Consider the following 13,731-nt stretch of genomic DNA (forward strand, 5'->3'; position numbering starts at 1 on the left):
TGATTATTAAACAAATGCAAATATTAGGCTAGGTCTACAGAGAGTTGTGAACATGGCCAAGTCTATCACGCAAGCCAAACTTCCATCCATTGACTCCATGTGTACTTCACGCTACCTTGGGAAGGCAGCCAACATCATCAAACACCTCTCCCATCCTGGTTACAATCTCTTCCAACCTCTTCCATGGTGCAGAAGATACCAAAACTTAAACACACATACCAACAGATATAAGAGTAGCTTCTTCCTCACTGTTATTAGATTTCTGAATGGACTTCTCAAATTTTACATTTAATATTGATCTTGTTCTTTGTGTACCTTCTCTGTAGCTGTAACATTGTATTCTTCACTCTTTTCTATTACCATATTACATTTTGTATAGTATGATCTGCCTGCACTGGATGCAAAACAAGACCTTTCATTGTACCTAGGTACACGTGACAATAATAAATCGTGGTCCAAAATTGTGGTCAAAGAGGTAGATTTTAAGAATTTCCAAAAGGGAGAGGGATAGAGAGATGAAGAGATTGGGAATAAAAAGGATTCTGACAGCAGTTGAAGGCACAGCAGATAGTGGTGGACCAATGATAATCAGGAATGTGCAAATTGGAGGAGCAGATATCTTAGAGGTTTTTATGTGATCAATGAAATGACATACCTAGAGAGGGTTGAGGGAGCCATGCAGCGATTTCAATACAAAGAATTTTAACATGGAAGTCCTCTTTAAACAAGAGCTAATGTACAAGGATAGGGTTGAGTTAGGATACGGGCCAGCAGTGTTTTTAAATGTGTTGAAGCTTACAGAGGCTGAGAGATGGATGTATAACCAAATGTGTTGGAAAGTCAAGCCTAGGGTTAAGTAAAGCTGTATAAGGGTTTCAGTAAATTAGCTGATACAGACAAAGAGTCAGGTCATATTAGGGAGGTGGAAATAGGTCTAAGTAATGACAGATTAATCAATGATGCTGTAGAGTGCCAACTAGAGTATCAGGAGGCACAAGGAAGACAAAGGGAAAGACTGTTGCAGAAAATGGCTGAGTTAGCCCCAGTCTCAGACATCACAGTGAACTGGAAAGGTCAGAATCTCAAGTATCTTCATTGATGAAATATTAGTAATGGAGTGTGATCTTCTGGAAATATGAGATATTCAAGTGGATAGGAACAAGGTTAATGATTCAATTTAACCTGTAATTATAGAATAGCGAAATCAGTATGGGGAGAGGTGGTCCTGCTTTATGAATGTTCGAAAGCTCGCACTTACAAACGAGATCTCATTTAATTTTAAGGATCCAATGTGTGAACATTTGTTAGTACTTGTGAATTGTTATTTTATACTGTGCTGTATTGTGCTCTGACTTGTGTACAAATTGATTTACAATGATACTGAAAACAGAGCATTGTTTGTGCCGTGGGGTTGCCTGTGCAAATGCGGAAAATAGAAATCAGGAATGAATAGGCGGGCCAAGACTATACACAGACTGTAGTAAGTCAAGTAAATCTTCCGTCACCACCTTTATGGATATCTTGTGATGGGCAAAATGCCAGCTTTGCTAGTTGCTTGCTCCCAAATATTTTCTAGGAGAAAGTGAGGACTGAAGATGCTGGAAATTGGTGTTGAGAGTGTGGTGCTGGAAAAGCACAGCAGGTCAGGTAGCATCCGAGGAGCAGGAGAATCATAAGCCCTTCATCAGGAATGAGGCTTGTGGGCCAGGGAGGGCTGAGAGATAAATGGGAAGGGGGTGAAGTTGGGGGGTATGGTAGCTAAGAGTGCAATAGGTAGATGAAGGTGAGGGAGAAGGTGATAGGTCGGAGAGGAGGGTGGAGCGTATAGATGGGAAAGGTGATGGACAGGTCAAGAGGGCTTGGGACTGGGATAATGTGGTGGGGGGGGGGGGGGGGGGGGGGGGGAATGGGGAAACTGGTGAAAATCCAAACATCTTCAATTTGGATTTTCAAGTATTCAAAAATTCCTTGGGGAAGAAGAGATAGCAGGCAGATGGGATAAATTGAGAATAGCATATGGTCAACATAGACATGATGGGCCAAAGGGCCTGTTCCTGTGCTGTATTGGCCCATGTTCCATGTTCAATGCCCACATCCTGCGAGTGAACTTTTAACATTAATACCTGGAACAGAGTCTGGAATGAGAGGCAAAATCTTAGGAATCATCACTCTATTGTTGTGACAGGAGGCTAACAGTCTCTATACCTTCAAACTATACAAGGTGTCCAGCTTCCTTTCAGTTGTCCTTTTCAGATACTGCAATTCTCTGTCACTGTTTATTAATATTTCTGATCATGTTGTGATTATGGTGGCTCACACCTATTGACGGAATGCTTGGACTCCGTACTCTGTCTATTCTGGTATTTGAGGTGACTCATGGTGTTCAATATATGGTTGTACTGTTTGCCAAACCTGTGAACAGAAACCGTTGTGGATATAACAGTTAGACCAGCATTTCACAAATTTGTTAAAAATCAGTTCACAAGCTTCCTGCCCCCAGTTGGAGCTGAACCCAATCCCTCAGCAATTTACTGGGACATTTTTATATATCTAGGAGATAATATAATATGGCTACCAAACTCTCCAGAAATCACTCAACATGGAGGTGTTATGGTCATTGTTGTGTTTGACCTTCTCACTGACCAATCCATTCTTTCAATGAAAATTGCAATCTCCCTACCCAAATGCAAATCCCAATTCCAGGATCCACAGCTGCAGTGGAAAGCAGATTTACGAATGGATTTTAACTCCTTTATTTATTCTTGATAAATCTTGCTTTTGTACTTAAAAAAAGCAAAACTCACAATCAGGACATTAACACTAGACTAATGGCTGGCAAAAAATAGCACATACTGAAACATATACTGAAACATAGACATAAGCTGACATGCATACACAGATTTCATATAGATTAATAGCTTATCTGATAATTTTCTCGTTGCTTTTGTGGGAATTTGTAGTGTATGAAAATTAGCTATTTTGTTTCCTACAATACAAAAGTGTAGACACCGACAGAAATCCATTAAATCTAACAAGCTGTTAATAATGTGAAAGGTGCTCATGAAATACTGCCTTTTACAGTCTGATTGATGAGCAAGATGAAGTAAAAGTGAGGACTGCAGATGCTGTAGATCAGAGTCAAAAAGTGTGGTGCTGGAAAAGCAGAGCAGGTCCGGCAGCATCTAAGGAGCAGGAGAGTCGATGTTTTGGGAATGTGAAGAGCTTATGCCTGAAACATCGACTTTCCTGCTCCTCGGATGCTGCCTGACCTGATAAGCAAGATGAACCTAGCGTCCTGTGTGTCTGAGCTTGTCTATATTTTCTGTTTCAGTGTGCCTTTCCATGTTTGTTTCAGTGTGTGTGTGTTTGTGTGTGTGTGAGGGCATCACAGTGGCTTATTGTTTAGCACTGCTGCCTCACAGCACCAGGGACCTGGGTTCAATTCCAACCTTGGGTGACTGCGTGGATTTTGTACATTCTCCCCATGTCCACATGGGTTTCCTCTGGGTGCTCCAGTTTCCTCTCACTGTCCAAAGATGTGCAGGTTAGGTGGATTGGCTGTGCTAAATTGCCCATAGTGTCCAGGGCTGTGCAGGCTAGGTGGATTAGCCATGAGAAATGCAGGGTTGCAGAGATAGGCTAAGGAGAGTGGTCTTCAGAGGGGTCGGTATGGATTGGCTGAATGGCCTGCTTCCACACTGTAGGGATTCTGTGAATGTGTGCATGAGAGAGTAAGTGAGAGTGTATTTGTGAGGAAATGATTGAGAGAGTGATTGTGTATGAATGGGAGAGGGTAAGCAGGTGTATGGGAATGACTGTGTGTGGGGAAGGAAGAATGAAGGTGAGCAAATTTGTGAGTGTGAGGGAGTGTGTGTGAATGAGTGTGTGAGCCTGAGCTGTTCAGATAGCCACCATTTACCGCCTCCACCCCATCCCCCAATCCTATCTTAACTCACAACTCCCATGTTCATATGAATTCCACTGGGCCGTCTCAGAGTTCAGAGGTGAACAAAGGTCATTGTGAGTTCAGCCCAACAGCCCAGGGTTCTACCGCATTCCTCAGTGATCAAGGCCTGGGTTTAGTCATTTATTTCTCTAGCTCTACACCTGAACTGATGAAGCAAACAAATATTTTATTAGTTTCAAAAACAGAAATTGCTGGAGAAACTCAGCAGGTCTGGCAGCATCTGCGGAGAGAAAAACAGAATGAACATTTTGGGTTCCCTGACCCTTCTTCAGAATGGGGCAGAGCAGGGGTAGGCCATTCAGCCCATTGAGTCTACTCTGCCATTCAATGAGATTGTGGCTGATCTGATCACCTTCAACTCTACATTCCTGCCTTTTCCTCAATTATCTTCCTGATTAAAAATCTGGCTGGTTCATCCATCTGGTTTTCTGATGTCCTTTAGGGAAGGAAATCTACCGTCCTTACCTGGTCTGATGGACATGTGACTCCAGACCACAGCAATGTGGTTGATTCTTGACTGCCCTCTGAAATGATCTAGAGAGCCACTCAGTCCAAGACCAATTAGGGCTGGGCAACAAATGCTGCTGACCCAGACTACATGACAGAAATTAAAAAAAACACACCTTTTCCTCAGTCAGCAGCTGCTGAACAATTTCAAAATCCGGGGCCATAAATCGATCCTTAACTAAAGGCCTGTGAAACAGAAGCAGAAAGACAACAAGCAAGACTTAAACTTCAGAATCTAGCATAGGATTAGAGTTGTTCTCAGAAATCTCTAAGAGGCTGAAGACCAGTATTGAATGGAAGCAGGTTAGGTCAGTCTGGGCCCCTGGTTTCTGCCTGGTGAAGGTTTCATGGGCATGAGATCAACAAAAATTGAGCTGAACATGTTTGAGAAAAAGAGGCATTTCCTGTCTTTGTTTCAAAATACACACAGAAAACTCAGAAGTTTGTGCAGAGCGGAATGTGGGGAGACCCATCAGGAGTATTGGGATAATCACTCTCAGAGGGACCATGGAAGAGGGTTTCGGCAGCGAATGAGCTGAGCCTGGGGTGCAGGCAGGTAATGACATGATGGTCTTAGACAAAGTCCCAATAGATCAGATGCTCCAATTGTAGTTGTGAACAGATTGGCTTCAACCTAGACTGTAGCCCAGAAGAGGGATTGGAGTTTGAGGCTGGGGAATGGAGTGGGGACTGAAAACAATGGTTGCAGTCTTTCACCTGTTTAATGGGAGGAAATTTGAGGCACATGTATCCCATATATCCTCACACAGCCACATGGGTATATGAATAGGAGGGTTTTGGAGGATGCGGGCCAGGTGCTGGCAGGTGGGACTAGATTGGGTTGGGATATCTGGTTGGCATGGACACATTGAACCGAAGGGTCTGTTTCCATGCTGTACACCTCTATGACTCTATGACTCTTGGTATTGGGAACTGGAGCTTGGTCTGGTTATTCACTTCCATCGTAAAGATCGTTTGTTAACACTTGGGGTCCATGTGTTTCATATATTGTCTGATTCTCTTTTCTACTTGCTACTTCCTTCTGGAAGTCTACTTGAACAGTAGATCAGGAACTTTAACAACAGAAATGCTTCATTTTTTGACACACAAATAGCACTGATTTCTTGAAATGTTTGAGTGTGAATTTAACTTACTTCACCACTGAGCGAACCAGCTTGTAGACTCTCTCCAACGGCTCCGTCGTGTGCAGTGGACGCAGGAACTCAAGAGCCTGACATGCTGCAAGGAGCTCGATAGCAAGAACTGGAAGAAAATTGTTCCCACAGAGGATTGTCAATTGTCAATCTAACATTTAGCTAGTTCAGCTTGATGCCAACTGACCAAATTTGTATTTATATGGTGCCTTTAACTTTTCAAGGAATGTTATGAACAATGTATTGGCACTGAGTCAAAGAAGGATACATTACAGAGTCGTGGAGGTGTGCAGCAAGGAAACAGACCCTTTGCGCCAACTTGTCCACACTGACCAGATATTCTAAATTAATCTAACCCCGTTTGCCAGCATTTGGTCCCTATCTCTCCAAACCTTTCCTATTCATATACCCATCCAGATGCCTTTCAAATGTTGTAATTGTACCAGCCTCCACCACATCTTCTGGCAGCTCATTCCATACACTCACCACTCTCTGCATGAAAAGGTTGCCCCCCAGGTCCCTCTTGAATCTTTCCTCTCTCGCCTTAAACCTACATCATCTGGTTTTGGACTATCCTCCCCTGGGAAAAAGGCCTTGGCTATTCACCCTATCCATGCCCGTCATGATTTTATAAATCATTATAAGGTCATATGTCATTCTTTCCCATACCCCCAATGGCTGGCACGGGGGCTCAGTGGTTAGCACTGCTGCCTCACACATCAGGGACCCAGTTCGATTCCCGCCTCAGGCGACTGTCTGTGTGGAGTTTGCACATTCTCCCCGTGTCTGCGTGGGTTTCCTCCGAGTGCTCCGGTTTCCTCCCACAAGCCAAAGGTATGCAGGTCAGTTGAATTAGCCTTGCTAAATTGCCCATAGTGTTAGATGCATTAGTTAGGGGTAAATGTAGGGGAATAGGTCTGGTGGGTTACTCTTCAAAGGTTCGGTGTTAACTTATTTGGCGGAAGGGCCTGTTTCCATACTGTAGGGAATCTAATCTAAATATAATCCTATTCAGCCTCTTGCATTAGCTCAAACCCTCCAACCCTGGAACATCCTTGTAAATCTTTTCTGCAACCTTTTAGGTTTCACAACACCCATTATGGTGAGACATCAAATACCCTTACTGTACAAGATACTTGCTAGACCCGAAACTGTTCTTGTAAACCATTCTTGCTCTGTCTCCAACACATTCCCACCTTGATGGGCAGTACGGTGGCTCATGGGTGGCACATTAGCTCAGTGATTGGCACTGCTGCCTCACAGTGCCAGGGACCCAGGTTTGATTCCATCCTCAGAGAACTGTTTATGTGGAGCTTGCACATTCTCCCTGTGTCTGTGTGGGCTTCCTTCGGATGCTCCGGTTTCTTCCCACAGTCCAAAAATGTGCAGGTTAGGTAAATTGGCCTTGCTAAATTGCCCATAGTGTCCAAGGATGTGTGGACTAGGGTAGATTAGCCATGGGAAATACAGGGTTACAGGGGTAGGGTACGAGGATGGTATAGGTAGGAAGCTCTTTGAAGGGTCAGTGGTGACTTGATAGGCCAAATGGCCTGCTTCTTCACTCAAGGGTTCTATGATCTTCCCTGGAGTGAGATGACTGACCTCCAGCAACCACAACCATCTTCCTTTGCGCCAGGTACGAGTCCAACCAGCATGAGAGTTTCCCACTTATTGACCGCGCTCTCTTCTCTCTTCACATTGCCCTCGAGAAGAGATCATGAGTAATTAACCTGTTCAGCAGTCTGTAAACAAGGTTATGGAATGGGCATTTGTATAAACAGTAACTTTTTAAGTGGTTTGAGACAATGGGAGAGATAATTACTTTATGCCAGTGTAAATGAAGTCAGTAATTCATGGCATCGTTATAAATTGGGCTCTGACAGCGAAAGTGGGACTTGACTCCACGATCTCCTGGCTCAGACTGGGGTGTGACAACCACTGAGCCACAGTCAAAATTGCAGCCTTGCCATCAGTGACTTAAATCCCAGTCTCCCATATGACAAGCTGTACACTAACCATTACACAGATGCTTCAAAAAAACAGAATCTAGAGTTTTCCTTTTCAAATCTGGATTATTCAATAATTTAAACAACCAAATTAACAACAGCAGCAACTTTGATTTATATAGCACCCATAACTTAAAGAAACACCACAAGGCAGTACATGAGAGTGACTATAAAGCAGAATCTGACATCAAATCATGCAAGGTTCCACCTAGGCAGCTCACCAATGGTTTGGGTGGGCTTAAATAGGAAACAACTGTGGAAAGGCAAAGAGGATTAGAGAGAGAATTCGAGAGTTTTGATAGCAAAGTAGAAATTTAGGATGAAGATAATTACACTACAATAAATGACCTTCCCTCCATCATTAGGTCAGAAGTGGGGATGTTTGTCGATGACTACACAACTCAGCAACATTCACAATTCCTGAGATAGTGAAGTAGTCCATGTTCACATGCAACAAGATCTGGATAATATCCAGGATTAGGCTAACATTGAAACAATACAAGGCACTTGTTAGACCTTAGCTGGAGTAATGTGTACAGTTATGGGTGTCATATTATAGGAAAGATGTGAATTCTATAGGAGAGAGTGCAGAAACAATTTACAGGGTTGGGTCCAGGAATGAGAATCATCAGTTATAAGGATAAATTGAAAGAGTTGGGACTGTTCTTCTTGGAGCGAAGAAAGCTGAGAGATTTGCTACAAGTTTTCAAAATCATGAGCGAGCTGGATAGAATACCTAGGCAGAAGCTGTTCCTGCTCATAAAATGTCTGCATTCCATAATCTTCTCTCTGACACCTTTAAGACTTCTGTTTCTGGAGCATTTTTCTTACTAACTTCTCAGCCACTCAGGAGTTATTTTCTTCTGCCCGGACCATTCTGGAGACTGTTAATTGGCACTGCTGCTCTTACCAGCATTTTCACTCTGAACAACTTACATGCATTTTCACTCTGAACAGTCTCTCTACCCTCTGGATGGGTTTCTCTTCCTCAAAGGAAACATGTTTCTGGCTCATTCTCCTTGTGTCACGTGATACCTTGTTGCAATCTGAGTCCTTTCGTTTTCTCTCTTCTACCCTTGTTTCAAAAGCACTAAACTATTCACCTTAAAGACTTTAAGACCTCAGATAATTGCATTTAAATGGACTCCAAGCAACTCTACTAAGATGAAAACCAGAACCTGAAACAATTCTTTGTCGTCACCTACAATATAGAAATACAAATCAAACCTAAAGCTATACTTGCTTTCATTCCACTTTAGAACCTGAGTTTTCAAATAATATCATGAAGCTTCGTCACTTGTAAAAGTATTATGTTGCCATAGCAATTCTGACTCTCAGCAATAAGAAAGGGAGACTTAACAAATGTCAATCATCTTCAGGGACTTGAGAAGCTGGAATTGGTCTTTTTGGAGTACAGAGGGTTAAGGAGGTTTTAAACAAGGTGATCAGTATTATGAAACTTTTTTTTAAGAGTAATGAGTCAAAAGTGTTTTAATTGGCAGAAGCGGCAGTATCTAAAACACATAGCTATGAAATGACTGGGTTAAAGTGCTAGATAAATGTACCAATCACACTTGGCTAAAGTCAATGTTGGGACTGGGGCTCCAGTAGAATTAGTAATGGATTGAAATTAGACCAGTGAGCTTTTCTCCTTTCTTTGCATGACATGATCTAATATTACACACTCTCCTCTGGCTTAGTTTGTTCAACGGGGACTGAGTCTTATCATTTAAATGGTGAGATACTGGGATCTAAGCACCAGCAAATAAGGGCAAATGATGTGTTGCCCTTCATTGTAAGAGGATTGGAGTTCAGAAGAAGGGATGATTTACTGTAATTATACAAAGCCTTGGTGAGACCACACCTGGAGTATTGTTTGTGGCTTTGGTCTCTTTACATGAGAAAGAATATACTTGCCATACAAGGGTGCAGCGGAGGTTCACTAGGCTGATACTGAGGATCGCAGCATTGTCCTAGGAGGAGAGATCAGTTCAACTGGGCCTGTATTCACTAAAGTGTAGAAGGATGAGAGGGAATCTGATTGAAATGTATAAAATTTGAACTTGATTGCACAGGCTAGATGTTTTCACTGGTTGGGGAGTCTAAAAACAGGGGTCATAGACTCATGATGTGGAATCTCTATGGTGTACAAACAGGTTATTCAGCCCACCTAAGTCACACCGACCTTCTAAAGAGCTTCCCATCTGGATCCACCTCCTATAACCCTGCATTCTGTATGGCTATCAGATACCTGGACACTATGGGCAACTTAGTATTATCTGCACATCTTTGGACTATAATGAAACTGGGGCACCCAAAGGAAACCCATGCAAACATGGCGAGAATGTGCAAACTCTACACAGACAGTTGCCCAAAGGTGGAATTGAACTAGGGTCACAGGTATTGTGAGGCAGCAGTGCTAACCACTGAGCCACTGTTCAGTATTGGGTCAGACTACTTCGGACTGAGATGAGAAAGGATTTCTTCAATTGAAGGATAATGAACCTGTCGAACTGTCTACCACAGAAGGCTAAGTCACTGAATATATTCAAGAAAGAGATAGATAAGTATTTAGATCTTAAAGGCATCAAGGAGTATGGAAAGAAAATGAATATATGTGTTATGACACGGGGTAAGCCCTCCCTCTGCTATTTTAAACCAGCAACACAGAAAAGATTTACCCTGTGAGGTAATCTGTAAACATTTGAGAGGCCAAGAACTATCCCAAAGGTCAATATTTAAAGTAAAAATTAACAACTTTATTTCTTAAAGTATAACAGAATAATTAACTAACAACAATTTACAACTCCTTTCTCTAACTTATCTTTTACCTTCCCCTTTGACAATACCAGTCTGATAAAACCCCCGATTAAGATTTACCAAAAATTCAAATTTCAAAATCAGCCAGCTATCAAATCTTCTCTTTATGTCTTCCTCTGCCTTCTTTTCTTCTTTATAGAGATTTCTGTTTTACAGGTCATTGATAGATAAAGGTACCTTTAAGAGAGCTACTCTGCGGGCAGTCTGCATGTGTTGTGGCTTCTCCCTCAACTGTACAATTTTTCCCTGGTCTTATACCCCCAAAGCATCGGATTGTGTCATTGACTTTTAATATTATCAATATACTAAATTAAAACTTGATTGGAGTTTGGTTTTTTGGGGTGTATAATTTAAACTGATTGGCTGCATTTGATTTTTATTTGTCTCCAGGCAACAAGCTACTCTAGCTGCTTGACTAAAAGGTTACATTGTGTCTTGTTCAGAACACTTGGTGCTGTCAGGTAGTTCTGCTAGCTTTTAACTCTCTTAAAGGTACAGTATACTTTTACACCTTCAGAATGTATGGCACAGAGATTGAGGATCAGCCAAGATCTTATTGAATGGTGGAGCATAAGGGCTGAATAACCTACTCTTGCTCTTAGTTTTATTGTTTGACATGACAATCCCGATAACAGAGTCTTACCTTGCTCGACATGCTCAATAACTCTCAGCGCTTTCCTGGCAGCCCATCCGCCCATGGAGACATGGTCCTCAGTGGCAGCACTGGTGGACAGAGAGTCGACAGAGGATGGATGGCATAGCACCTTGTTCTCGGAGACTAGGGAAAATGAGAAGTCATTGCCTGTGACTGGATGTTCTCAGTGTTTCAGTGATGGTGTGTAATTACTAAACATTGCAACATCAATAAGAAATTTCATAACATATTTTATTAAAAACAAAGTGAAAAATAGCATTCCTATAGCACTTTTCATTGCTGAGCACTGTCTTGCTCTCCTTGCTTAAGGGCTGTACATGAAGCAATTCAGAGAGTGGTCCTAGGATTGATTCCTGGGATTAAGGTGTTTCTTGAGGGTGTTGGGTCTATACTCAGGGGAGTTTAGAGGAACAAGAGGTGATCCTATTAAAACATATGAAATTTTGAGAGGGTTTGATGCTGAGCTAGGGGGCATTAGTTTTGAAATAAGGGGTCTTCCAGAGATTAGATTAGATTCCCTACAGTGTGGAAACAGGCTCTTCGGCCCAACTAGTTCACACCGACCCCCTGAAGAGTAACCCACCCAGACCCATTGCCCCTGAATGATGCACCTAACTCTATGGGCAATTTAGCATGACCAATTCACCTAACGTGCACATCTTTGGACTGTGGGAGGAAACTGGAGGGAACCCATGTAGACACGGGGAAAATGTGCAAACTCCACACAGACACCCAAGGCTGGAATCGAACCTGGGTCCTTGGCGCTGTGAGGCAGCAGTGCTAACCACCAGATGAGGAGGCATTTCTTCTTTCAGATTTTCTTCAATGATGTTCACTTGTGGAATTCTTTTGCTAAAGGCAGCAGTGGAAGCTGAATATAATCAAGGTTGGCTCAGGCCCATTTCTGATCAGAATGAATCAACGATGTTTGGAGGGATAAACAGAAAAATGGAGTTGAGGCCACAATCTGACCAGGCATGATCTTATTAAATGGCAGAGCAGGCTTGAAGGACTGAATGGCCTACTTCCACTCCTGCTTGTGTGTGTGTTTCTTACTTACATGATATCCTAAAACATTTCACAGCCACTGTTTTGAAGTGTAGTCAGCTTTGTAATGCAGTAAAAGCAACAGCCAGTTTGCACACAGGAAAATCCTGCACACAGCAACGTGACATTGAGCAGGTCACTTATTCTGGTGATGTTGGTTGATGTATGAATATTGGCCAAGACAATTTGCAGGACTCCACCCCCTCCAGTACCTGCCTTACCCCTACTCTTCTTGAAAACACCAACCTTAAAGGGCAGACAGGACCTTGGTTAAACATATCCATGAAATGATGACACCTCTGACAGTGCAGTACTTTGAGGAAGTTTCAGCCTGTATTATACCTGTGTTCACTGGAAATAAGCAATACATTATACAGAAGGATGCAAAATATTGATGATTCTGGATGGACTTAGAAATCAAGAAGCATTGATGAAAAGGGTTGGTGCTTCTGGTAAAAGGTCATTGGTAGGAAATGATAACCCTTCTGTCTTATCCCCAGGTGCTGGCTGGTCTGCCTGAAGCTTCTAGTACTTTCCATTTGCATTTCAAGACAATTCATTCCTTGTTGTCGTACTTTTTCCTTGTCTCCATTAGTTGATGGTACAAGGAGTGAAGGGGGTGGTGATGGCCTCGTGGTATTATTGTTGGACTGTCAACCCAGATATCCAGACAATGCCTGGGGACTTGGGTTTGAATCCCATCGTGGCAGGTGGTGGAATTTGAAATCAATAAAATATATGAAATTAAGAGTCTAATGCTGATTGTTGGAAAAATCGACCTGGGTCACTAATGCCCTTTAGAGAAAGGAACTGGTCCTTACCTGATCTGGCCTACATGTGACTACAGATCCACAGCAATGTGGCTTACTCTTAACTGCCCTCTGGGCAATAAATGCTGCCTGGTCAGTGTCACCCTCAACCCGTGAATGAATAAAGGACATTGTTTAAAAGTGAGTCTTTAAAGAATTAATTCATGGGATGTCAGCATTGAGCATCCCTAGCTTCTCCAAAGTAGAGATGAGTTGCCTTCTTGAACCACTGCAGTCCATGTGTTGTAAGTTGGCCCACAATACCCTTAGGGAGGGAGTTTCAAAATCTTGACCAAACCACAATGTATTTCCAATTCAGGATGGTGAATGGCTTGGACAGGAAGTTGCAGCTTGAGATACAGAGGAATGATAATGTGAGGTGAAATGTATGAAGGAATCGTTGTACAGATTGAAGGGTAATGACTGGAAGTCACTGCAGAAGCGATGAAATTGAAAGACATGAGATTAGCACTTTAGGGAAATAGGTGGGCACAAAGCAGGGGAATGAGACTGACTGAATCACTGTACAAAGACACAAAAAGGAACTAATGGGCCAAGTGGCTTCTTTTAGAGCCATAATGACTTGCAAGAGAGAAGATTTTCCTAATGTCAGGGAGTTGGGCTGGGAAGCTAGGGAAATAACAGAGAGTAACGACAGGGACAGTTCAGTAACACATGCTCACCTCAGGGTATCTTTCTGGGGATGATGGGAGTGGGATTGGGGTGTGGAAATGCAGTTTGCACATTTAATCCTCAATTTCCAAAC

At 42.5% G+C, this 13,731-nt stretch overlaps 1 protein-coding gene across 1 annotated transcript in view; it reads right to left on the reverse strand.

Annotated features, from left to right (window-relative positions):
* Nucleotides 1–1,904: 1,904 nt before the first annotated feature.
* Nucleotides 1,905–13,731, reverse strand: part of LOC140466778 (histidine ammonia-lyase-like) — a 39,390-nt gene continuing 27,563 nt past the window's right edge. Inside the window, exons 17-20 of the mRNA XM_072562396.1 lie at nt 11,098–11,232; nt 5,629–5,737; nt 4,591–4,660; nt 1,905–2,412 (exon numbers count right to left, since the gene is read on the reverse strand). Of these exons, the coding sequence (XP_072418497.1) occupies nt 2,353–2,412; nt 4,591–4,660; nt 5,629–5,737; nt 11,098–11,232 (374 nt within the window). The 3' untranslated portion in view covers nt 1,905–2,352. The remainder of the gene's footprint in view (nt 2,413–4,590; nt 4,661–5,628; nt 5,738–11,097; nt 11,233–13,731) is intronic.

Source organism: Chiloscyllium punctatum, chromosome 44 (assembly GCF_047496795.1).
Source record: "Chiloscyllium punctatum isolate Juve2018m chromosome 44, sChiPun1.3, whole genome shotgun sequence".
Lineage (NCBI taxonomy): Eukaryota > Metazoa > Chordata > Chondrichthyes > Orectolobiformes > Hemiscylliidae > Chiloscyllium > Chiloscyllium punctatum.